Consider the following 23866-nt stretch of genomic DNA (forward strand, 5'->3'; position numbering starts at 1 on the left):
AGGAGGGGAGGGGGAAGGAGAGGAAAAAAAGGAAGGAGGGGAGGGGAGGGAGGAAAGAAAGGAGGAGGGGAGATGAAGGGATGAGAGGGGAGGAGGGAGGGAGGGAGGGCTAAGGTTAATTCATATTCCTTACCGCCTCCATCTAATAACTGCCTTGTTCCTTCAGGGAGAATGAGGATCAGATCATGAGCGACATTGCTACCCAAAACCTATGTGTAAGTAGTTGTCTATGGCTAAGTCCACACTGGTAGGTTGCTCAGAGTGGAATGTATACTATTTTAACGCAAAGAGACTTACCTTGTCGTTATTATAATAAGCCATGCTTTCGCCATCAAACTTCACCCAGCGTTTCTGAAAAACGTGCTTCCTACATGGGAAGAAAGTCAAAAGCAATTTGAAAAAAACGAGGAGGAGGAGGAGGAGAAGGGGGAGGAGGACAAGGACAAGGACAGAGAGGAGGAGGAGGAGGACAGGGAGGAGGAGGACAAGGAGGAGGGGAGGAGGGAGGGAGGGAGGGAGGGAGGAGGGGAACTGCTAGACAAATTTCCTGTCCCGTCTAGTCAGTGAGGTCTACAGAAGGCAAAAATAGCCAAAGACTTCCTCTTGTTATTCAACCTTCACAATAAAGGGGTTGCAACGTCACACCTTCAGGGAGATGCAGAACACGTATCGGCCAGAACCATGTGACTGAAGCTTTTTAACAAGCACTTAGCTGCCTTCATGCCTAATGCGGTATTAGAATTCACCGTCTCCTGGTCATTGACCCATAGTTAACTAGCCAGCTTTCATGCCTGAGACTGGACTAGAACTCACCATCTCCTGGTGATTGATCCAAAGTCACTTAGCTGCTTTCATGCCTAAGGCGATACTAGAATTCACCATCTCCTGGTGATTAATCCAAAGTCACTTAGCTGCTTTCATGCCTAAGGCGATACTAGAACTCACCATCTCCTGGTGATTAATCCAAAGTCACTTAGCTGCTTTCATGCCTTTGGTGATATTAGAACTCACCATTTCCTGGTGATTGATCCAAAGTCACTTAGCTGCTTTCATGCCTAAGGCGATACTAGAACTCACCATCTCCTGGTGATTAATCCAAAGTCACTTAGCTGCTTTCATGCCTTTGGTGATACTAGAACTCACCATTTCCTGGTGATTGACCCAAAGTCACTTAGCTGCTTTCATGCCTAAGGCGATACTAGAACTCACTATCTCCTGGTGATTGACCCAAAGTCATTTAGCTGCTTCCATGCCTAAGGCGATACTAGAATTCACCGTCTCCTGGTAATCAACCCATAGTTAACTAGCCAGCTTTCACGCCCGAGGGCTGGGCGAAAACTCACCATTTCCTGATGATTGACTCAAAAATCACCCAATCTGCTTTCCTGTCCAAGATGGTCCTAGAACTCACTGTCACCTAGTTTCCAGCCTGGTGCCTCAACCAGTAGACCAAACTGGCTCTCTATAGTCCGTAAAATCTGATCGTTGACTCTTCTTCGGCTACGTACCCTTGAGGAGAGAGTTTATCCAGCCATCCTTCTTTAACTTTCTTTGCTGCCGGAGCGTAATAGCAGGCATAAGGTGTGATTGTGTCGTTGGAGCCGGGGACTAATTCATCACCACAATCAGCCGGGGAAGAAAACATCTGGTCTTTAGCATCCAGATCCAGACTTCCGCTTTTGAATTCTCCGAGGCCTTTTGCAGGTTTATATTTCCCTCTCCAAGCGTAGCGAGAACATTCCTTCAATAAAGCGGATTCAGCTTCACCGACAAATCTCTTTGGAAAGGGACTTTGGTCTCCTTGGGATGCTAATTCAGGGTCTTTTTCATTTTCGGCGGTTTCTGGATTTTGATTACTAGTAGCCAAACTAAAGAAGAATTAAAAAAAAAGAGAGGGGGGGGGGGAAAAAAGATAGTGTTACTTCCACCGACCCATTTGGTTCCAAAGAGATGCTGGTGCTTTTGTGGTGTGATTTTCCTGCTGATTAAAACACAAGGGATCTGTCATTGCTTTCTACCTTCCCGTCAAACCCAGGATTAGCTGGTGAACTGGGCCCAGGGCTCTTCAACATCTTCATCAAGGATTTGGACGAGGGGATAGATGGGGAACCCATCAGATATGCAGACAACATCAAGCTGGCAGGAATAGCCAACACCCCAGAAGACAGGCTTAGGATACAGGAGGATCTGGATAGACTTGAACCCTGGGCGCTATCTAACAAAATGAAATTCAAGGGTGGAAAAAGCAAGGTTCTACATTTAGGCAAGAAAAACCAAATGCACAAGTATAGTATAGGGGGTACCTTGCTCAATAGTAGTAACTGTGAGAGGGATCTCGGAGTCCTAGTGGAAAATCACTTAAATAGGAGCCAGCCGTGTGCTGCAGCTGCCAAAAAAGCCAACACAGTGCTAGGCTGCATTAACAGATGAGAAATACACAGCCAGCAGAATTCCACTGAGCTGCTCTTTCAGCTGCACAATTTTTATCTGGACCACTTATTTAGCCTCACTTCACCACAACACGATTCAAAAGAGTAGGCAAGAAGGAAAGTCGGAATCGGAGGTAATCTTTCCTGACCGTATTAACCTGTGGTACCCAGATCTGTGGCCATGTGGCTCAGTCCAGACTTCTAAGAATTTGTTAGCGGTCCAATTTTGACTCTACCATCTTCACTCCGACTAATCTTCTTTGGAAGTCCTGCATTAGCCATGACTTTGTAAGAAAACTAACTGAAATCAAAGTCTCATTTAAGATGTTATGGATTTTCTATGAAGTATTTGGTCTTTGTCAGCTACAGGCAATCAGCGATGGGAGTAAAACAGTGGGTTCATGACTTAAGCCTACAAAAAAACATCCAAGCTATATTCCAAAATTCTACAACTTAACCATTCCAGGAAGACGGTTTGTTTCACCCAAATATCTTATCAAATGTTTTGTCCCTGACAAAGAGAAGAGAGTTTTAGCGTTAGCCAGACTCCACGTCATATCTTTAACTCTTCCAGAAGAGAAATTCAAGGACACACGTAGATAAGACTGCCCTCGTGGAAAACACAGTATACGCAGTTGAACAGTTGTGTTCTTAGCATTCCTTGAAATAATCTGAAGATGTTTCATTAGCTGGATCAGAAACTGATGATAATTACTTAGCCCCATAATGTCCACAGGAAGAGAAGCGAGCTCAAACGACACAAGAAGCTAAAAAATACATACGGTTATTTCAGCCCATGTCCCTTGGAGGAAACTGAATTAGCAGCAGGCATCCTGTTGCTTCTTTCCTTTAACTTGGCATAAAAATGTAAGCACACCTCCTCTAACCCAAACATAACAAAACAGATGCTGATCATCTTCCTTCCTTCCTACCAGACACTTAGAAATGAGCTCCAGAAGAAGAGAACAATAACATCCGGGCAGCAATGCAGAAGGTGACTTTGTTCCTATTAGCAAAGTCTAGAAAAGGCTATTTCTATACTGAGGCGTCACTATGTGGGTTGTTTATTTACTGTACTTGTTTTGGGTTCTACCTGAAGCCCTGTTGAGTCATAGAATCATAGAATCCTAAGACTGGAAGGGACCTTAGTGATCTTCTAATCCAGCCTTGGTGACCAAAGTCAACAGGGAAACCCGATTGACCGAATAACCATGTTCCTAATTTAAGAACTGCAGTGATTCCCTTTAGAAATGTGGCAAGGAAAAGTCGTAAAATGGGGCACAACTCAATGAACACGTTTCTCATTTAGCAATCTAAATTTTGGGCTCAATCCTTAATCTACAGAAAAAAACCTTTCTTGCCACATCCCTCATCATTTATCTAAAGACTCTGGCCTGGCCTGGATGAGGCAGTAGCCTGAAGAGACTCGTTTATAATTAGTGTGTAAAATGTTAACCTGATTGCTCCTTGAAGGCCAGATCCTGAAGTTGAAACTCAAGTACTTTGGCCACCTAATGAGAAGGAAGGACTCACTGGAGAAGAGCCTGATGCTGGGAAAGATGGAGGGCAAGAGAAGAAGGGGACGACAGAGAATGAGGGGGCTGGATGGAGTCACTGAAGCAGTAGGCGTGAGCTTCAATGGACTCCAGAAGATGGTAGAGGACAGGAAGGCTTGGAGGAACGTTGTCCATGGGGTCGCGATGGGTCGGACCCGACTTCGCAACTAACAACAACAATATGTTAATCGGAAATAGATTTGGGTTTTTTTATAATTCTGCATTTTTTAATCCAATACCCTGTTTTGCTTGTAGTCCTTTTCTTCTCTTTCTTCTCTTCTGACACCTCTGAAGATTCGGTGTTGTAGATTTCCTGGGAAAATAGATTCAGTGAGTGAACAAACAGAGAGCTAGGCAAATTTAAGGCATTCGCCCTGGTGTTTAGATTATTACATCTACCCATTGTTCCCACCTCTTAAAAACGCACTTATAAAACAAGGCTTATGATATATATCCTTCATTCGTAATGAGCAATCTAAGGAATAACTGACATTTGCATTTATGCTGATATTTGTATTCTCTGCAAGGTAAACATCTAAGCAAGTCTTCAAAGTTGATAGATTAGCAGATCGACCCTGTGAGGTGGCCTGGATTGAGAGTGTGTGACTGGCCCAAGATCACCCAGCTGGCTTTCATGCTCATATAGGATTAGAACTCACCGTCTCCTGGTGATTGGCCCAAAGTCACCCAGCCGGCTTTCATGTCTAAGGCGGGACTTGACTCTTGCCTTCTAACCACTAGGCCAAACAGTGGTCTTCTCAGTGGGGGTATAAGGTTCCTTCTCAACAGTCCACAGCTGGGATCTAACTAAGAGATCAACCTATACATACCTACACCTATTACCTCTACATGAAACTATACTATATATCTATCTACATTTGCCCTTGGAAGGATAACAGCCTAGGCCTCGGGTCCAACACTGATGTCCAGCGTCCCTCAGTGAGGAAGATGGGAAGTTTTAAAATGTGATAGATGGATGGATGGATGGACGGACGGACGGACGGACGGACGGACGGACGGACAGACAGACAGACAGACAGACAGACGATACATAGAGATAGAGATGATAGATGACAGGTAGATAGATAGATAGATAGATGGATGGATGGATGGATGGATGGATAGATGGATGGATGGATGGATGGATAGATAGATAGATAGATAGATAGATAGATAGATAGATAGATAGATAGATAGATAGATAGATAGATAGATAGATAGATAGATAGATAGATAGATAGATAGATAGATAGATAGATAGATAGATAGATAGATAGATAGATAGATAGATAGATGGATGGATAAAGATAGACATTAAGGCATACAGAGATAGATAGATAGACAGACAGACAGACAGACNAGGAAGGAAGGAAGGAAGGAAGGAAGGAAGGAAGGAAGGAAGGAAGGAAGGAAGGAAGGAAGGAAGGAAGGAAGGAAAGGGAAAAGTATTGTTTGATTTGGGCTCATTAATTATTGTCATACAGCTCCCAACCCACTTCTTAAGAAAAGGCAGAAAGAAAGAAGGAAAGAAAGAAAGACAAAAATGGCTGGATGATTCAAGAGCAGTGCCCCCCTGTTTGCTTGAGTCTGTCAGCAGTCTGAAATGATATATTCTCCTCCTGCAACCCTGTTGCTTTACCTGTGCACATACTTGTACCTAAAGAGCCCACTTCACTCGGTGTAAAAGCTTCCTCTCAAAACAGGGCACCTTCTGCCTTCTGAAGGATCCCCTGCCAGATTATTTAAATACCCTCTTATCTCAGACCGGAGCCACGCTCTCTCTCTCTCTCTCTCTCCTTCAAGATCTCAGCATCTGACTTCAGATCAAGATGAGGCGTTCTGGAGTAGGAGGGGAACTTCTATTTCACTATGTTTGATGTCAAATCATGACAACATGCCGCCTTGCCCACAGAGCCAACATTAAGGGCGCGTGGCCCACCGAAGGAGGAAACAGAGAAGGGGAACTTTTCTCCGTAAAGTTTCACTTTGAGTCACTGAAACCCACGGGGCAATTTCCCTTATTCCTGGTTTGTCAGCAGGCTGTCATTAGGTCACCATGTGCACTGCAACCTCATGGTGACCGAGAAGCCCACGTTGAACAGGGGAAGCAGTGGAGAAACCACAACATGCAAGGAGGCCACACAGGGGTGAGGCTGAGTTTGGAGGGGTTACGTGGCCTCCAACTCCGAGGAGATCTCTATTCTTAGTGTTCTTCTCATCAGTTACAACACTCACATCAGCCGGGAAACCTATTGGGACGCTGTAAGTCATCACGAACACGGGAACTCCGTTTGTGACAAAATTTGCCTTTTCTTTACACTAAGCATGAACCGATGAGCTGGCTTAAGCATCACCCAGTTGGGAACTTTGCACATATATCCGGGTTTTGCTACTATCCCTTTTATCATCCATTCACTGCCACGGCTTAGAACTCAACTGAAATTCATCAGGAAGGAGGGATTAGTAGATTCCTGCACCGCAGGAGATAGGCAGGCTGGATTATCTCTTAGATCAGTGGTTCTCAACCTGTGGGTCGGGACCCCATTTGGGGTCGATCGACCATTTCATGGGGGTCGCCAAGCAAGGCTGTCCGCCATTTTTTTGTCCGCCATTTTTTTTTGTCCGCCATTTTTTTCCCCCTTTTCCGGCGGATGCCTTACCTCCCTTGGGCTGGGCCAGCTGGTGGTCGGCCTGCTCCGTCTCTGCCGCTTGCCAGCTACGCCTCGGCCGGCGCAGGGGGCGGAACCACGCATGCGCGGCATTCCCGGGCAGGGAAAGTCCTCGACTTACGACCGGTTGGGTAGTCCTCGACTTACGACCGGTTTAGTCCTTGACTTACGACCGGTTTAGTCCTCAACTTACGACCGGTTGGGGTCACGGCATTAAAAAGGTTGAGAACCACTGTCTTAGATCCACTGGAAACTGTACAGATGGTGTATTTATGAAAGTGCCTGAATTCTTGAATGATTTAAACAGGGGTCTCAAATTAAAACAACAACAACAACAACAACAACACTCTCCAGGAATGCAGCTTTGCTGTTTCAGCTGCTATGTTGCATATTTCAATTATGCAATATGAGCCACGGAGAATATTTGAATGTAATCCTATGCATATTTTTTCTGCAGTAAGCTCCTTTAGTTAGGGCACCAGTAAATAATTCCATTCATATATGTGTGTGGCTACGTGCTGCTCAGCTGGGTGTGTTGGGGCCTGTGATGCGTGGGCATGCCTTCCCTGACTTTACGCAAAACAGAGCACACAGCCCTGATAAATTAATTCTGATTTTTCCCAACCGTCTTTTGAAAATGGATAGGCGCTTTCAGAGAGGGAAGGATGCCATTTAACTGTCTTTTAAAGAAAAAAAACACATTGTGCTGGCAATTTTTTTATTTTAATACCCAGGCTGATTTTGCAGGCTGTTAAAAGGCAAAGAATGGCCTTTAATATGGCCAAAATATATTTATTTGGACCTTAAGGGGTGGGGGAAAAAAAATCCTTCTTATCATGAACTGATGACAATTCTCTATTGAAATTGCCTCTTATATCCAAGCTCATTTTTCAGTAAGGTAAATTTGTCTTGTTCCAGCCAGTTTAATTCCCTCCTCTAATTTCCAAACTGTTTCGTTAATGGGATCCTCCAGACTTTCCAAAATTATCTGCCGTTTGTGACTTGCACTATATTTCCCTTCGGTCTTCTGTCTAAGCAAACAAATGGGTTTACGGGCATAATGTTCCTGGATACGTCAAAATTAGGGCAGACCTCTCTGCATATATGTTGTGTCTAAAGCTGCCTACAGATGGAGAGGATTGTGTCTTGTCTTGTCCTGGTTTCGACACTACAGGTAGTCCTTGACCTATGGCCACAACTGAATCCCAAATTTCTCTCGCTAAGCAAGACATTTGTTAAGTGGGTTTTGCCCAATGAGGACCCAGGTTGATGGGGGCCCATATGCTCTGTAAACTGCTTAGAGAGGGCTGTAAAGCACTGTGAAGAGGTATATAAGTCTAAGTGCAATTGCTATTATCCTTCCTTCCTTCCTTCCTTTCTTCTTTCCTTCCTTCCTTCTCTTCTTCCTTCCTTCTTCTCCCTCCATTCCCCTTCTTCCTTCCTTCCTTCCCTTCTTCCTTCTTCTCCCTCCGTTCCCCTTCTTCTCCCTCCATTTCCCTTCTTCCTTCCTTCCTTCCTTCCCTTCTTCTTCCTTCCTTCCTTCCCTTCTTCCTTCTTCTCCCTCCATTCCCCTTCTTTCTTCCTTCCTTCCTTCCTTCCTTCCTTCCTTTCTTCTTCCTTCCTTCTTCTCCCTCCATTCCCCTTCTTCTCCCTCCATTCCCCTTCTTCCTTCCTTCCTTCCTTCCTTCCCTTCTTCTTCCTTCCTTCTTTCCCTTCTTCCTTCTTCTCCCTCCATTCCCCTTCTTCCTTCCTTTCTTCTTCCTTCCTTCTTCTCCCTCCATTCCCCTTCTTCCTTCCTTCCTTCCTTCCTTCCTTCCTTTCTTCTTCCTTCCTTCTTCTCCCTCCATTCCCCTTCTTCCTTCCTTCCTTCCTTCCTTCCTTCCTTCCTTCCTTCCTTCCTTCCTTCCTTGGAGTTTCCCTCTCTCTCTCTCTCTCTCTCTCTCTTTCTCTCTCTCTCTCTCTCTCCCTTACATTCAACCATTTTGCCATTATTGGAATGCAACTGCAGACTTCTGGGTAGCAAACAACTCACCATCTCTTCATGAGAATTCATAAGGAAGGTCTCGCCATAAGGAGAAATGGGAGGTGGTTTTTCTTCAGCTAGTTCTCCTGGGAAAATAAAACAGACAGACATGCTCAGGGCATCACCCCTTATCTCTAACACCTGGTCCTTTGTGACTAAATATCAGTTCTGACCTGCAGAAAAATCCTGGCTTGCATTTTGGCCTAATGTGCCAACTCCGTTCAATTTCTGGCATTCATTCACCTCAGATATTGGAACACTACTATCATGCCTTCCCTATTCCCTCTTTTCATTACTCTAGGTCAGGGGTAGGCAACCTTGGCTCTTTTATGACTGGTGGACTTCAACTCCCAGAATTCCTGAGCCAGCCATGCTGAGGGGAAAGGGAGAGGTTTCCAAGCTGAGCCAGGCTGGCTCAGGAATTCTGGGAGTTGAAGTCCACGAGTCATAAAAGAGCCAAGGTTGCCTACCCCTGCCCTAAACTAATAAAGTCTACATTAATTAACATTAACTATGCTTTCATATGTTCCTCTAGGTCAGGGATAGGCAACCTTGGCTCTTTGACGACTCGTGGACTTCAACTCCCAGAATTCCTCAGCCAGCCATGCTGAGGGGAAAGGTAGAGGTTTCCAAGCTGAGCCATGCTGGCTCAGGAATTCTGGGAGTTGAAGTCCACGAGTCATAAAAGAGCCAAGGATGCCTACCCCTATCCTAGGCCAATGGCTCCCATTGCTCCGTAGATTCTAGATCTGATATTACTTGCAACACATAAATGATCTGCTTATGAACACTTTATTTATAGATGATCCCAGCGAAATATGAATAATCCTTTATTGAAACTGCCACAGGGATTGTTTTCCTTATAGTCACATGGGAGAAGAACTTCTACGCATATCATGCATGCTATTCTTTTATTCTGTTCTCTCTTTTTTGCCCTTTTTAATCTTTTCCTTCCCTCCTGTTGAAGAACTAAAGGTTAAAAAAATAATAATAATAAAATCCACATCTCCATGCTTGAAGTTGCAAGCAAGACAAAGCGATGTCTCTAAATTGCAGACAAGCAACATGTCAGATTTCAGATCGGCGGCGCGCAAAGCTGTTGAAACTTGCCCTTCACTCTTAATTAGATGAGCTAAAAACCCAGCAAGCATATATTTAATCAGATCAGATCAGTCTTCCAGCAGCCAGGAACTTTACTGTCTGTGTTTGCAATGCAAAAAAAATAATAATAATAATAACTCTTATAAGTAATCCCATTTGCGGAGGCAAAGATGCCCTCAAATAGGCGGGTCAGATTTTGCCCCGACTAACCTCTTCCCACAAAACACAATGCTAATAACAACAATGGGCCCCATAAAATGAAATTTAATGTGGAGAAAAGCAAGGGTTTATGCTTAGGCAGGAAAAAAAAACAAAAACAAAGGTACAAGGACCGATTAGGCAAAACCTGGCTCAAAAACAGTAACTGTGAGAGGGACCTTGGAGTCCTAGTACACGATCCCTTAAATATGAGCAGCAGCCAAAAAAGCTAATACAATCCTGGGTTGTATAAACACAGGCATAGAATCAAAATCACGTGAAGTGTTTTATAAAGCCTGAGTAAGGCCACATCTGGAATACTGCACCCAGTTTTGCTCACCACACTACAAAAAAAGATGTTGAGACTTTGGGGGGGGGGGAAATGCAAAGAAGAGCAACTAGGACGATGAAAGGCCAGGAGACTAAAACATATGAAGAACTGGGTATGGCCAGTCTAGAGAAAAGAAGGACTAAGATTGAAAATCAGACTCTTCAGAGGCTATATTTTTTTCTATCCTGCTCTATGAAATAGAGAGTTGGTCTCTGACAGAAGACCACCAGAAGAGACTAGAAGCATTTGAAATGCGGATTTACAGGCAGCTGTTTACCTATAAGCTGGGTTGACAAGATCAGAAATGAGGAGGTGATAAGCCGCCTGGGAAAGCCAAGGGAAATCATCAAAAAAATTAAAAAACTAAAATTAAAATATTTCGGACATGTGATGCGACACCCAGAAAAATACGGCATACTCCATTTAATCCTCCAGGGAAAGATTGAAGGCAAATGAGGTCCAGGCAGAAGAAGAACATAGTGGCTTCAAAATCTAAGGGACTGGTTTGGACAAAACTCAACAGCACTTTTTCGTGTGGCTGCTGATAAAAACAGGATTGCCAACATGATCGCCAACGTCCGATAACGGATATGGAAGAAGAAGAAGAAGAAGAAGAAGAAGAAGAAGAAGAAGAAGAAGAAGAAGAAGAAGAAGAAGAAGAAGAAGAAGAAGAAGAAGAAGAAGAAGAAGAAGAAGAAGAAGAAGAAGAAGAAGAAGAAGAAGAAGAAGAAGAAGAAGAAGAAGAAGAAGAAGAAGAAGAAGAANAGGAGGGGGAGAAAGGGGAGGAGAAGGGGAGGATGAGGAGGTAGTGGAGGAGGTGAAGGAGGAGGAGAAGAGGAGGCGGTGGAGGTTGTGAGAAGGGGAGGAGGGGGAGGAAGGGGAGGAGAAGGGGAGGAGGAGGAGGTGGAGGAGGAGTGGAGGAGTAGGAGTAGCACTCTCTAAGCTTGGCTGTTTTGTTGCAGATCTTTCATTACTAGACTAGTATGTAATAATAAGTTCTAGCACTGATGGACATTACCTAGTTGGGTCGTGAAACATCTGCAAGAAAACCACCAAGCTCAGAGAGCACCCAGGACCCCACAGCTCAACCTTGAGCTAAATATATTATTTTCTATCATGGCAAAGCAAAATTTACACATTCCCTCTGCAAGAAAATGCATTCGTGTTCCAATGATGGAAAGATTGCTGCTTTCTACAGGAAATAAATACACCATCACAATCTACCTTTTCTTACTCTGAAAATGTGTCACGATCTGTGCTACCAGTTGGAAACATTACTTCCTTCTTTTTTAAACACACACACACACACACACACATACACACACACATTATAAGATGTTCAACTTCAGCATCTATAAAACCCTTTCTTTATAATTATGGCCTTTTGACATTCTAAATTCCCCAAATAAGGCATTTAAGATCACCTTTCCGGCACGAATTACAATCGGTCACAAAACTTTACTCACTGTTTTCTGAAATGCAATCCTCAGAAGAAGGGATACTTAAACCATTTATGCTTCTTCGTTCATGCAGAGAGCTGGAAGAATACCAAAGGGGAGAAATTACGTATTAGAACACATCTATGTTAGCGAGGTACCTGTTATCTACAGTTTACAGAGTTTCAGCTTTAGGCACAAGCATCTTTCACAAAGCTCTTTGACCCCTTTGCAAAATTAAGGCCACTGTTGGACAGTTCTGTTCTAGGCACCACCCTGTGCTCCTAGTAGAGAGAAGATGGCGTTGACTTAATTCTCCAAAGCACCTGAAGGCAGGACAAGAAGCCATGGGTGGAAGCTCATCAGAGCAAAATCCAATCTGGAAATAAGGAGGAATTAATTAATCGATGGAAGAGCTTGTCTCCCAGAGTTGGGGCTGCTCCATCCCTGGAGCTCTTCAAGAAAAGATTGGACATCCATTTGGTGACCAAAACTGGACGCAGTATTATTCCAAGGGTGGCCTTACCAAGGCGTTGTAAAGCGGTATTAACACTTCACGTGATCTTGACTCTAACAGAGGGATAGAATCAAGATCAAGTGAAGTGTTAATACCACTTTACAATGCCTTGGTAAGGCCACACTTGGAATCCTGCATCCAGTTTTGGTCACCACGATGTAAAAAAGATGTTGAGACTCTAGAAAGAGGACAGAGAAGAGCAACAAAGATGATTAGGGGACTGGAGGCTAAAACATACAAGGAACAGCTGCTGGAATTGGGTATGTCTAGTTTAATGAAGAGAAGGACGAGGGGGGACATGATAGCAGTGTTCCAATATCTCAGGGGCTGCCCCAAAGAAGAGGGAGTCAAGCTATCCTCCAAAGCACCTGAAGGCAGGACAAGAAGCAACAGATGGAAACTAAACAAGGAGAGAAGCAACCTAGAACTAAGAAGAAATTTCCTGACAGTGAGGACAATTAATCAGTGGAACAACCTGCCTCCAGAAGCTGTGGATACTCCAACACTGGAAGTTTTTAAGAAGAGACTGGATGGCCATTTGTCTGAAATGGTATAGGGTTTCCTTCCTGAGCAGAGGTTGGACTAGATGACCTCCAAGGCCCTTTCCAACATCATCGTCGTCATCGTCGTCGTCATCGTTGTTGTTGTTGTTGTTATTTTTCTGGGATGGTATAAGGTCTCCTGCCTTGGGCAGAGGGTTGGACTGGATGACCTCCGAGGTCCCCTGTGATTCTATGATTCTAGTTAGCCAAACTGATTTTTTTGGGGGGGGTTGAATTCATGTACACCTTGAATTTCAACATTTCTGCTCTCTGATTTTAGAGCTCCCTCATTCAGGAGGGGCCAAGCAATTATTGGCCTTGTCTCATGCTGGCCTACAAAGGATTCTCCAACATGGAAATAGCTGATAGTCACCAAGTTAGGCTACAGAAGATAGCAGACAGATTTGAACCCTTCTTCTTCCTAATCTGCGTGCAATATTTGTGGATCTATACATACAGTAGTGGCCAAAATTGTGGAAACCTTTTGGGAAAAGTATACAGTAGAAATGCCACCTTTGGTTAAGTTTCCACCTGTTTTTCTTCTCATTTCTTTATAACTCTAGCCTTGTTGACTTAATAATTCTATTTTACATCGCTTTCTGGGTGACCGGTCAACTCTTTGCACCATGACTTTAATTTTATTACGTTTTACAAGCTCACTAAATGAAAGAACACCAAAAAAAACCCAACCAACTTGATGGCAATCACATAACACACTGACAAATGTCCTCCTCTCGGCTTCAATACAGGACATCAAGAACCGAATCCTACTGTGATCTGATTGGCTCATTGCCAAAATAAGATGACACCTGATTGGCTCTCTAAACACTCCTGCTCATTGGCTACAATCGGATGAAGGAAAGCTACCTGAGATCAACCTAAGCAAGTTGTGCTTCCTTTTTCTGGTTATTTGGCTATACCTTTTCATAGAATGCAGTACAGATAATTGAACAAACTTGGTTGCATGGCATTCTTGATTAAATTATCTTTCCATTGATATGTAATTTTAGGGTACTACTCCAAAAAAGAAAGTGGTGTTATTTGCCATCAAACCTCAAAAAGACACTTTTCTCAAAAGGTTTCCACAATTTTGGCCACTACTGTAATTGAGAGAGTCGGGCTATTCCACACTCCTGCCTCCACAAGGACCTGCAACACATTAATATGCACATAACATTGACATGAATGCAATGCTTGACATTTAGACATGCATTAATCAAGCTTTAGCTGCTGGCTGATCTTGTCTAAAATTGGAAGAAATAGGCTTGAGTGGGAAACCTGTGAGGATTTACAAGGTTGTAGGCTAGACTGGAAGGTCAAAGCATCATTCAAGAAGATAAGAGCTAACTACTTCTGAACAATTGCCAGAAACTGCAGAGATATGTACCTGTAATAACTATGAATCAAGCTTGGATCAAGAGCCTCTCTGCTTCCTGATATAAAAACCAAACGGGAGTATTGGAGGTTTGAACCCATATTCATTGTTTAGAAAAGATATCCTATAATGAAAGAGGCTGGGACTTGAAGGAANGACTCTTCTCCAACTTCCAGTGTTGGAGCATTCACCGCTTCTGGAGGCAGGTTGTTCCACTGGTTAATTGCTCTAACTGTCAGGAAATTCCTCCTTAGCTCTAGGTTGCTTTTCTCCTTGATTAGTTTCCATCCGTTGCTTCTTGTCCTGCCTTCAGGTGCTTTGGAGAATAGCTTGACTCCCTCTTCTTTGTGGCAACCCTAGATATATTGGAAGACTGCCATCATGTCCCCCCTCGTCCGTCTCTTCATTAAACTAGACATCCCCAATTCCAGCAGCCGTTCCTAGTATGTTTTAGCCTCCAGTCCCCTAATCATCTTTGTTGCTCTTCTCTGTACTCTTTCTAGAGTCTCAACATCTTTTTTTTACATTGTGGTTACCAAAACTGGACGCAGGATTCCAAGTGTGGCCTTACGAAGGCCTTGTAAAGTGGTATTAACACTTCACATGATCTTGATTCTATCCCTCTGTTAGAATCAAGATCACGTGAAGTGTCAATACCACTTTACAACGCCTTGGTAAGGCCACACTTGGAATACTGCATCCAGTTTTGGTCACCAAATGGATGTCCAATCTTTTCTTGAAGACCTTGAAAACTGGATGCCGTATTCCAAGGGTGGCCTTACCAAGGCCTTGTAAAGTGGTATTAAAATGATCATATTGATCAAAAACTCACAGGGTTTAAAATGTCCTGAGATAGTTTTCATGGTTTTTTTCCAATATTTTCAATATCCCATAATCCAGAGGTCCCCAACCTTTTGGGCACCAGGGACCGGTTACATGGAGAGAGGTTTTTCTACGGACCAGAGGGTCCATGGTTTCGTGTGCTGCCTGCATCCGACGAATGGGGCTTTGCTTGTTTGTGTGGCCCGGTTGCTGGCATGCTGTGGCCCGGTACCGGTCCATGGACCGGGGGTTGGGGACCCCCTGCCATAATCCTTTATGAGCTATGGGAAGATAAGTGCTTATTTAGGAAGTGCCTATATACTGAGCTGAGATAAGATATTGGTCTGTGTCTCAGAACTGCAGACAACAAGAATCCAAGCAGAAAGGTAAGGGAAAGGTAATTCTATCTGAGCCCTGAAGCCTAGAATCACTCAGTCAAAATAAACACCCACCCCCCTCCTTGTGTTTCTATTCAATTTAAACTTAAGGCTTGCCTAAAGGGAAAACAATTCATAAATGCGACTTACCTGTATTTCGGCTGTGTTTCAGGGTCAACAGAAGAAAAGAATTAATTCTTGAAACTTGTCCTTTGAAAACTGTTTACATAACAAAGTTTCAAAGCAGCAACCTCTGGTAATGGCTACGTACAGTAGTGGCCAAAATTGTGGAAACCTTTTGGCAAAAGTGTCTTTTTGAGGTTTGATGGCTAATAACACCACTTATTTTGGGGGGAGTAGTACTCTAAAATTATATATCAATGGAAAGATCATTTAATCAAGAATGTCATGCAACAAAGTTTGTTCAATTATCTGTACTGTATTCCATGAAAAGGTATAGCCAAATAACCAAAAAAAGGAAGCACAACTTGTTTAGGTTGATCTCAGGTAGCTTTCCTTCATCCGATTGTAGCCAATGAGCATGAGTGTTTAGAGAGCCAATCAGGTGCCATCTTGTTTTGGCAATGAGCCAGTCAGATCATGGTAGGATTCGGTTCTTGATGTCCTGTACTGAAGCCGAGAGGAGGACATTTGTCAGTGTGTTATGGGATCGCTATCAAGTTGGTTGGGTTTTTTTGGTGTCCTTTCATTGAGTGAGCTTGTAAAATGTAATAAAATTAAAGTCATGGTGCAAAGAGTTGACTGGTCGCCCAGAAAGCGATGCAAAACAGTATTATTAAGTGAACAAGGCTACAGTTATAAAGAAATTAGAAGGAAAATGGGTGGAAACTTAACCAAAGGTGGCATTTCTACTGTACACTTTTCCCAAAAGGTTTCCACAATTTTGGCCACTACTGTAACTCACGTTTCTGACTTGTGAGAAACTTTAGTGTGCTTACAGCCCGTCAAGGTTTTTCCATCCTGGAAATGGACAGTCTCCTGAACGAACAGCCACCAGGGATAAAGCCAGAGATGGTTTTTCAAAGCAGCCATGTCGTGCCAAAGACATAGCTGCTTTAAGAAGTAGAAAAGAGTTTTTCTTGTCATGCTACCGTGCATTGGGAAACTGTTTTCATGTTTTGCCCAGTTCAGTCCAGATTCCATATCGTTGTAAACGGCTGAATTAGACTAGTCTTCCTAATCTAACACCATTCACATATATTGGAAGTTAGCGTTCCATCACAGACAATACGGAAGCAAAGAGGCTAGGAAAGATTGCCTTTAGGACTCCTGCTTTTTCATAAAGCCTTTAATGGAGGGATGGGCAAATATGGCCCCTTTATGACCCACGGACTTCAACTCCCAGAATTCCTAAGCCAGCATTATTAATTCAGGGAGTTGAAGTCCACAGGTCGTAAAGATAACAGAATAACAGAGTCAGAAGGAACCTTGGAGGTCACCTAGTCCAACCTCCTGCTCAAGCAGAAGACCCTGTACCATTTCAGGAAAGCGGATGTCCAGTCTCTTCTCAAAAGCTTCCAGTGATGGAGCACCTACAACTTCTGGAGGTAAGTCATTCCACTGGTTAATTGTTCTCACTGTCAGGAAATTTCTCCTTAGTTCTAGGTTGCTTCTCTCCTTGATTAGTTTCTATCCATTGCCTCTTGTCCTGCCTTCAGGTGCTTTGGAGAACAGGTTGCCCCCCCCCTCTTTCTTGTGGCAGCCCCTCAGATATTGGAAATCTGCTGTCATGTCACCCCTATAGTTGCCCGTCCCTGCTTTAATGTTAAATCAACAAATTATTTCACAAAACGCTGCTCCAGAAATTTAAAAAAAATGAATCTATTTCTTCACTCAGGCAAAACGTCATAGTGTTGTCTCAACCAGACTTCTCATATTAGAAAAGGGCGGTTCATTGCCTTTATGAAAAGTGAATCTAAATAAATTACATTCCATCCAACTCATCAGAAAAGAAACACACACACACAAACACACCACTGAAATCATGTAAAACTCAAAAATCTTTCCCGAGACAAGATCAAAACATTGAGAAACGGATCTGACTTATCCGTTTTCTCTTTTTTCAAAATTTCCCCTTACTTTTCTCTATTGAAAAGAGGAAATAGGGCAATGGGGAGGAGGAGGAGGAGGAGGAGGAGGAGGAGGAGGGAGAAGAGAGGGAGAAGGAGGGGGTGGTGATTGACTAGCTCTGACTTGGCTTCCAGAGCCCAAGTTTTGCAATCTGCATAATCGTCTATGGAGATTCTCAGTCATCCAGGTCAGGGTTGTCCCAAAAGGTGCTTTGGGAAGAACCAGAAAGTCCAGTTGTCTCTTGAAAAAGCTCCTTTGGGTCAACCCTGACCTGGATGACTGAGAATCTCCGTAGACATTTATCTATGTGCAGAGCTGAAGAAGCTTCTTGGAAGAGAAGCGAAACGTCTTCAAAAAAACCCAAGAAAGTCCAGTTGCCTCCTGAAAAAAGCTTCTTTGGGTCAACCATGACCTGGATGACTGAGAATCTCCGTAGACATTTATCTACGTGCAGAGCTGAAGAAGCTTCTTGGAAGAGAAGCGAAACATCTTCAAAGAAAAACAAGAAAGTCCAGTTGCCTCTTTAAAAAGCACATTTGGGACAGCCATGACCTGGATGACGGAAAATCTCCATAGACAATGTGCTTCATAGAAAATGTTCCCTTCAAAAACATCCTTCAAATGGTGCAGGATTATGAACGGATTTCCAGAAAACATTGCAGACTCCAGGAATCATTTGCGCTTCAGTTTGAGATGCAGACAACACAGACTCATCCCCAACAGTCTGCGCCTGTCTCCAACAGTGAAGAGACACAGGGCAGAAAACATCCTGCAGCCAAGAAGGCTCCACACCCATTTGCACCACTCAGGTGACCCTGAGGACACAGATAAGCCTCCAAGTGGCCTCAACGACTCTCTTAAAGAATGCAAATGACCAGCTGTCTGCAAGGAGTATAAATCCTCCCATTCCCCACCACCCAGTCAGAGCTGAAGAAGCTTCTAGGATGAGAAGTGAAACATTTTCAAAGAAAAACAAGACAGTCCAGTTGCCTCCTGAAAAAAGCACCTTTGGGACCAATCTGCATAATCAAAAACACCCAATACTCAACAGAAGGATGTAACCGTCCTATTTCATTTAGTTGGAGCGGCTTCCTTATTAGTTCCCGAATGCTCCAAAATCAGGGCAATGTGAACAAAACTTGACTTGCAAGATCCAATCTGGGTCGGTCACCAGGACCAAAGGTTTACCCTTCCGAGCTTTCGGATTCATGCTGGAGCCCATCCACAGGGAACTTCTCTCTACTGGAATATATGCTTGGGGCTCTTCTATGAGTCGTATTTATGTGGTGCCTTCCTACTGAAACCAATGGTTGGAAACTAAACCAAGGAGAGAAGCAACCTAGAACTAAGGAGAAATTTCCTTACGGTGAGAGCAATCAACCAATGGCTCTTAATAAATGAATAATCAAATAGACAGTGAGAGGAACACATTTTCATTGGAGCTTCTCTTTTGGTGGTTGAGGCCTTGAAAGTACATGCTAAAAAAAGCTGCTTTCCCAGAATTCTGAGAGGACAGAATGTTTCTGTTTTCTCTTTCTGCTCATGGAAAGAACTAAAAAGAAGTAAATTGTGTTTTCAAAAGATCTCTTTCTGCAGAGATTTCCTGCATCTTTAGAAGCCCTGGGCAGGTAATAGGACAGATGGAAAACATCCAAGTACAGTGGTGGCGAACCTACGGCACGTGTGCCAGAGGTGGCACTCAGAGCCCTCTCTGTGGGCACACGCGCCATGCCCCGGAGATGGCAACCATCCCTCTTCAACCAGCCTCCCGCTAACTCGCCAAGGTCCCACATGGCCGGATGCATCTCAGCATCCATGCACTCGCTGGCCTCTGTGTGCAGAGGCTGATGGTGTCAGGCAGCAGCCGCCCTGGCCCTGCCTCACCTTGCCCTGCGACAATGGCAGCTCCGCCCTGCCTCGCCTAGCCTCACCTCTCCCCGCAGGACGAGCCTCCTGCCCACCGCCCCACCTGCCAGAGACCCCCTGGATCTCCCCCAGCCCTGCCCAGCCCCCACAGGCGTCCCTCCCCACGAGCAACATTGAGATGACCATGGCCACCTTGGCCACACCCACCCAATCTGCCATGACCACCACAGCCACGCCCACCCACCTGACACCTGGCGTTAAATAAGTGGGTTTTGGGTTGCAGTTTGGGCACTCAGTCTCTAAAAGGTTCGCCACCACTGTCCAAGTACATAAAGAAAAATCTAATGGTGAGAACAATCAATGGAATAGCTTGCCATCAGAAGTTGTGGGTGCTCCATCACTGGAGGCTTTAAAAAAAAAAAAGACTGGACAACTAGTTATCTGAAATGGTATAGGGTCCCTACTGGAGCAGGGGGTTGGACTAGAAGACCTCCAACTCTATTATTCTATGTTCTATTGGTCGATTGGTGCATTGATGGCTTGCAACTGGCTGTTGTTTCCTTGGGCTGCCAAACCCTTGACTCCTAAGAACTTGATAAGTCACTCCTGTTGACTGACAAAGCGCCCTTTTCCCAGACTTCAATCATTTCCCAAAATGTCTATGGAGATCCTTAGTCATCCAGGTCATGATTGTCCCAAAGGTGCTTTTTCAAGAGGCCAGTGGACTTTCTGGTTTTTCTTTGAAGAACGATGACACAGATAAAACCTCCAAGTGGCCTCAACGACTCTCTGAAAGAAGCCAAACGACCAGCTGTCTGCAAGGAGTATAAATCCTTCCTTTCCCCACCATCCCAGTCCCAGCTGAAGAAGCTTCTGGGATGAGAAGCGAAACCTCTTCAAAGGAAAACCAGAAAGTCCAGTTGCCTCCTGAAAAAAAGCACCTTTTGGGACAATCATTTCCCTAATTTCCCCCAAGCCCTGATTCTTCCTCTCCACCTCTCTATTGCCTTCCCAGCTACGGTTTCCCAACCCCGTGTGCTTCAGCTTCATTTCGCTGAACGTAACCCACATCGTGATGAAGTCGTTCCACAACTTGCCGAACCTGATCCTACCCTCAGCTTTCCTAGAATGCCTGAGTCACTTTTTCCTCTTGTGTTCCAGAATTCCCACGTGGCTTGCAGAATTGTGGATGGTTCAAACCACATGTTTGGTAGGCATCTCTTCCTTGAGTAAGACCCAGCTAGAACTAGACCAGGGGTCTTCAAACGTGGCCCTTTTATGACTTGTGGACTTCAACTCCCAGAATTCCTCAGCCAGACACGTTGGCTGAGGAATTCTGGGAGTTGAAGTCCACAAGTCATAAAAGGGCCACGTTTGAAGACCCCTGAGCTAGACTATACAGGTAATCCTCAACATATGACCACGATTGAGCTCAACATTTCCATTGCTAAGTGAGACGATGGTTAGGTGAGTTTGGTCCCATTTATACGACTTTCTTAAGTCGGGCGTTGTTAAGCGAATCCTTGCGATTGTTAAGTGAGCAACACGGTTGTTAAATGAATTTGGCTTCCCCACTGACTTTGCTTGTCAGAAGTTCCACGAAAGGGATCACAACCCAGTCCCTGCAACTGTCATAAATATGACTCAGTTGCCAAGTGTGCAGATTTTGATCACGCAACCCTGGGGGTGCTAAAACGGTCATAAATCACTTTTTTCAGTCCCGCGGTCACTTGGAACAGTCAATAAACAAGTGGTTATAAGTCAAGGACCAACTGCAGATCCTGAAAATATTTCGTCCTTCAGATCCTAATGCTGACGCGTAACTCCAGCCGAACCAGCGCAATATTTTGAAATAGCTTACAATTTTGGAAATAGCTTCTCTTGTACCTTCTTACAGAACATATGATAATCTAGTTTATTGTGTACTTCTCGGGTGTTCCAAATCTGCATTTATTCTTATTATGAACTATTTTCAGCTACATCCCTACAGGAGGGATTATGTTAAAAATCAATAAAACATATTTTTAAAAAAAAATTCAGACAAATTCAGACAAAATTAAGTTGTCAGCTTGGCAACTGACTCATATTTATGACGGTTGCAGTGTATCCCGGGGGCACGTGATCCCCTTTTGCGACTTCTGACAAGCAAAGTCCATGGGGAAGTCACTTAACAACCGTCTTACTAGCTGAACAACTGAACAAGCGATGAACTTAACAACTGGGACAAGAAAAGTCATAAAACAAGGCAAAACTCGCTTAGCTACAGTCTCGCTTAGTGGCAGAAATTTTGGGCTCAATTATGGCCGTAATTCGAAGTAGCTACGTGTAATCTTAATAATCTAATTGTTTGGATGCCAGGTTGTATCCTGAGAGATTGTAATTAGCTTGGTAACAGCCCTCAGAAGATTTGAGCATTTTCGGGGCTGGCTGTCATCCAATCCTGGTCTGAAGACGACTTTTTCAGAAACATCATAAACATGGTTTATTTGTCGATCTTTCTACCTTTCTAGTTATAGGCTGCCCACTTTTCCTTTTAGCCCAAACCCATTTTTGAGTCCAGCCCCTCCCTCAGTCTACAAAATTTATTTTTGAAATGGTGGGCTGCATCTTTTGGAAACGCTACAAGTGAAATGTATCCAACACTCAAAAATGCCAGGCACAACTTAGCATTCAACTGACAGATAACTGACAGATATTCGCCACTATTGCAAGCTTAACATTTATCGACGTTTTAACGTTTACCTGTTCGAAGTTGCCAGCGAGGAAAGCCCTGGGATTTTTGGAACAGGACGGTGCCGAAGCATAAAAGATCGCGTTGGCCTGGGGCCCACTCTTGATGGACTTTGGGCGCAAGTGTCGTACAAATCGTTTTGCACCATTTCACCTTTGAACTCAAAGAACGGCGTCTCCTGCAGCAAACTTCTGAAGCCTGATAAGAGCTCCACCTGGCTGCTTTTCTCCTCAGCAGGAGAGAAAGCAGAAGACAGAGATCCATCTTCGGGAGCGGCGTTAACTTGAAACGCCGACGTTTCTGGTTCCCCTGTCTTCGGATGATCCTCCATGCAAGGTTTCTTCTCCGACGTCACGTTTTTCAGTGAACTTCGTGGAACCGTGGTGGGATCTGCCAACAGGTTCGGACCAAACGTGTCAGAGGAGTCCAGATCCAAAACTGGACTACTGTCTCTGTTTCCCAACAAGACATGGGATGTGTAGTGTGGGTTTCTTTCACAGTTGCTGCCACAAGCTGTGTTGCTGTGTCCATCAGATGGCCCGCCACCTGCTTCGTTCACCTGTTTGGGATGGAGGAGATGCCTGGGAGAGCCGCTTTGATCCGAGGTAGCCGTTTCCGGCATTCTTGTCAACACGGCCTCCAACTGCTTGAGGATTCGTCTACGGTGGCCCGTAGGGGATATTCCAACGTTTTGAAGGACGCGGTCATTTATGCCCAAGCACTCTTGCACAGTGTGGTAGCCGAAGTCTTTAAAGTTTGCACGATACTGTCCCAAGTTGATGCTTATTAAAAAGGCTCCGATATCTGTGTCACTCTCCCTGAATGTCATAATGGCAACTTCATGGGTGGGTTTTTCTATCGGAATCCCAAAGAAGCATCATCCCATAGGGTCGTATTTGAAAAGCCGGACAAAACTCCTCTCCTACATCGAATAAAATGTCTTCCATAAAGAGCAAGTGTGCAGATAAATCCCACAGGCTTTTCAACCCTACAATACAGAGGGAAAGAGGGCAATATATTAAAATTGGTTTTAATATTCCAGAATCAGCATTTGTCCTCGTACTCGTAAAGAACCCAAGTCCTTCCATGATCTTAAATCGGAGGTCTTCAGACTTTGGCCCTTTTATGACTTGTGGACTTCAACTCCCAGAATTCCTCAGCCAGCGTGCCTGGCGGAGGAATTCTGGGAGTTGAAGTCCACAAGTCATAAAAGGGCCAAGTTTGAAGATCCCTGTCTTAAAAGGTCAAGGAAACTATTGTCAAGTAAACAAAAATCTGGTCTTTCATCTCTTTGCTGGAAGAAGCTCTTATCAAGATGAGGAGGTCCTACTATTTTCCAAAGCACCAAAAGCCAAGACAGGAAATAATGGATGGAAACTAACCAAGGAGAGAAGCAACCTAGAACTAAGGAGAATTTTCCTAATGGTGAGAGCAATTAACCAATGGAATAGCTTGCCTTTAGAAGTTGTGGGTGCCCCAACAATGGAAGTTTTTAAGAAGAGACTGGGCAGCCACTTGCCTGAAATGGTATAGGATCTCCTGCTTAAGCACAGGGATGGACTAGAAGACCTCTGAGGTCCTTTCCAACTCAATTATTCTATTCTATTCTATTCTATTCTATTCTATTCTATTCTATATTCCATTCCATTCTCTTCTCTTCTCTTCTCTTCTCTATTCCATTCCATTCCATTCTCTTCTCTTTACTCTACTCTACTCTACTCTACTATACCCTATTTCATTCCATTCTCTCTTCTCTTCTCTTCTCTTCTCTTCTCTTTTCTATTCCATTCCATTCTCTTCTC

The 23866-nt window shown here is 44.1% G+C and overlaps 1 protein-coding gene across 1 annotated transcript in view; it reads right to left on the minus strand.

The window, feature by feature from the left end:
* LOC107298830 (arf-GAP with Rho-GAP domain, ANK repeat and PH domain-containing protein 2-like) overlaps window positions 1-22893 on the minus strand; it is a gene marked incomplete at its 3' end in the record, with an annotated part of 92497 nt that extends 69604 nt beyond the window's left edge. Inside the window, exons 1-5 of the mRNA XM_029286625.1 lie at window positions 22218-22893; window positions 8687-8763; window positions 4225-4298; window positions 1509-1868; window positions 298-367 (exon numbers count right to left, since the gene is read on the minus strand). Coding sequence (XP_029142458.1) covers window positions 298-367; window positions 1509-1868; window positions 4225-4298; window positions 8687-8763; window positions 22218-22893 — 1257 coding nt within the window. The remainder of the gene's footprint in view (window positions 1-297; window positions 368-1508; window positions 1869-4224; window positions 4299-8686; window positions 8764-22217) is intronic.
* Window positions 22894-23866: the final 973 nt, after the last annotated feature.

This window comes from Protobothrops mucrosquamatus, unplaced genomic scaffold (assembly GCF_001527695.2).
Source record: "Protobothrops mucrosquamatus isolate PMUCROS unplaced genomic scaffold, P.Mucros_1.0 scaffold4314, whole genome shotgun sequence".
NCBI classification, from domain to species: Eukaryota; Metazoa; Chordata; class Lepidosauria; order Squamata; family Viperidae; genus Protobothrops; species Protobothrops mucrosquamatus.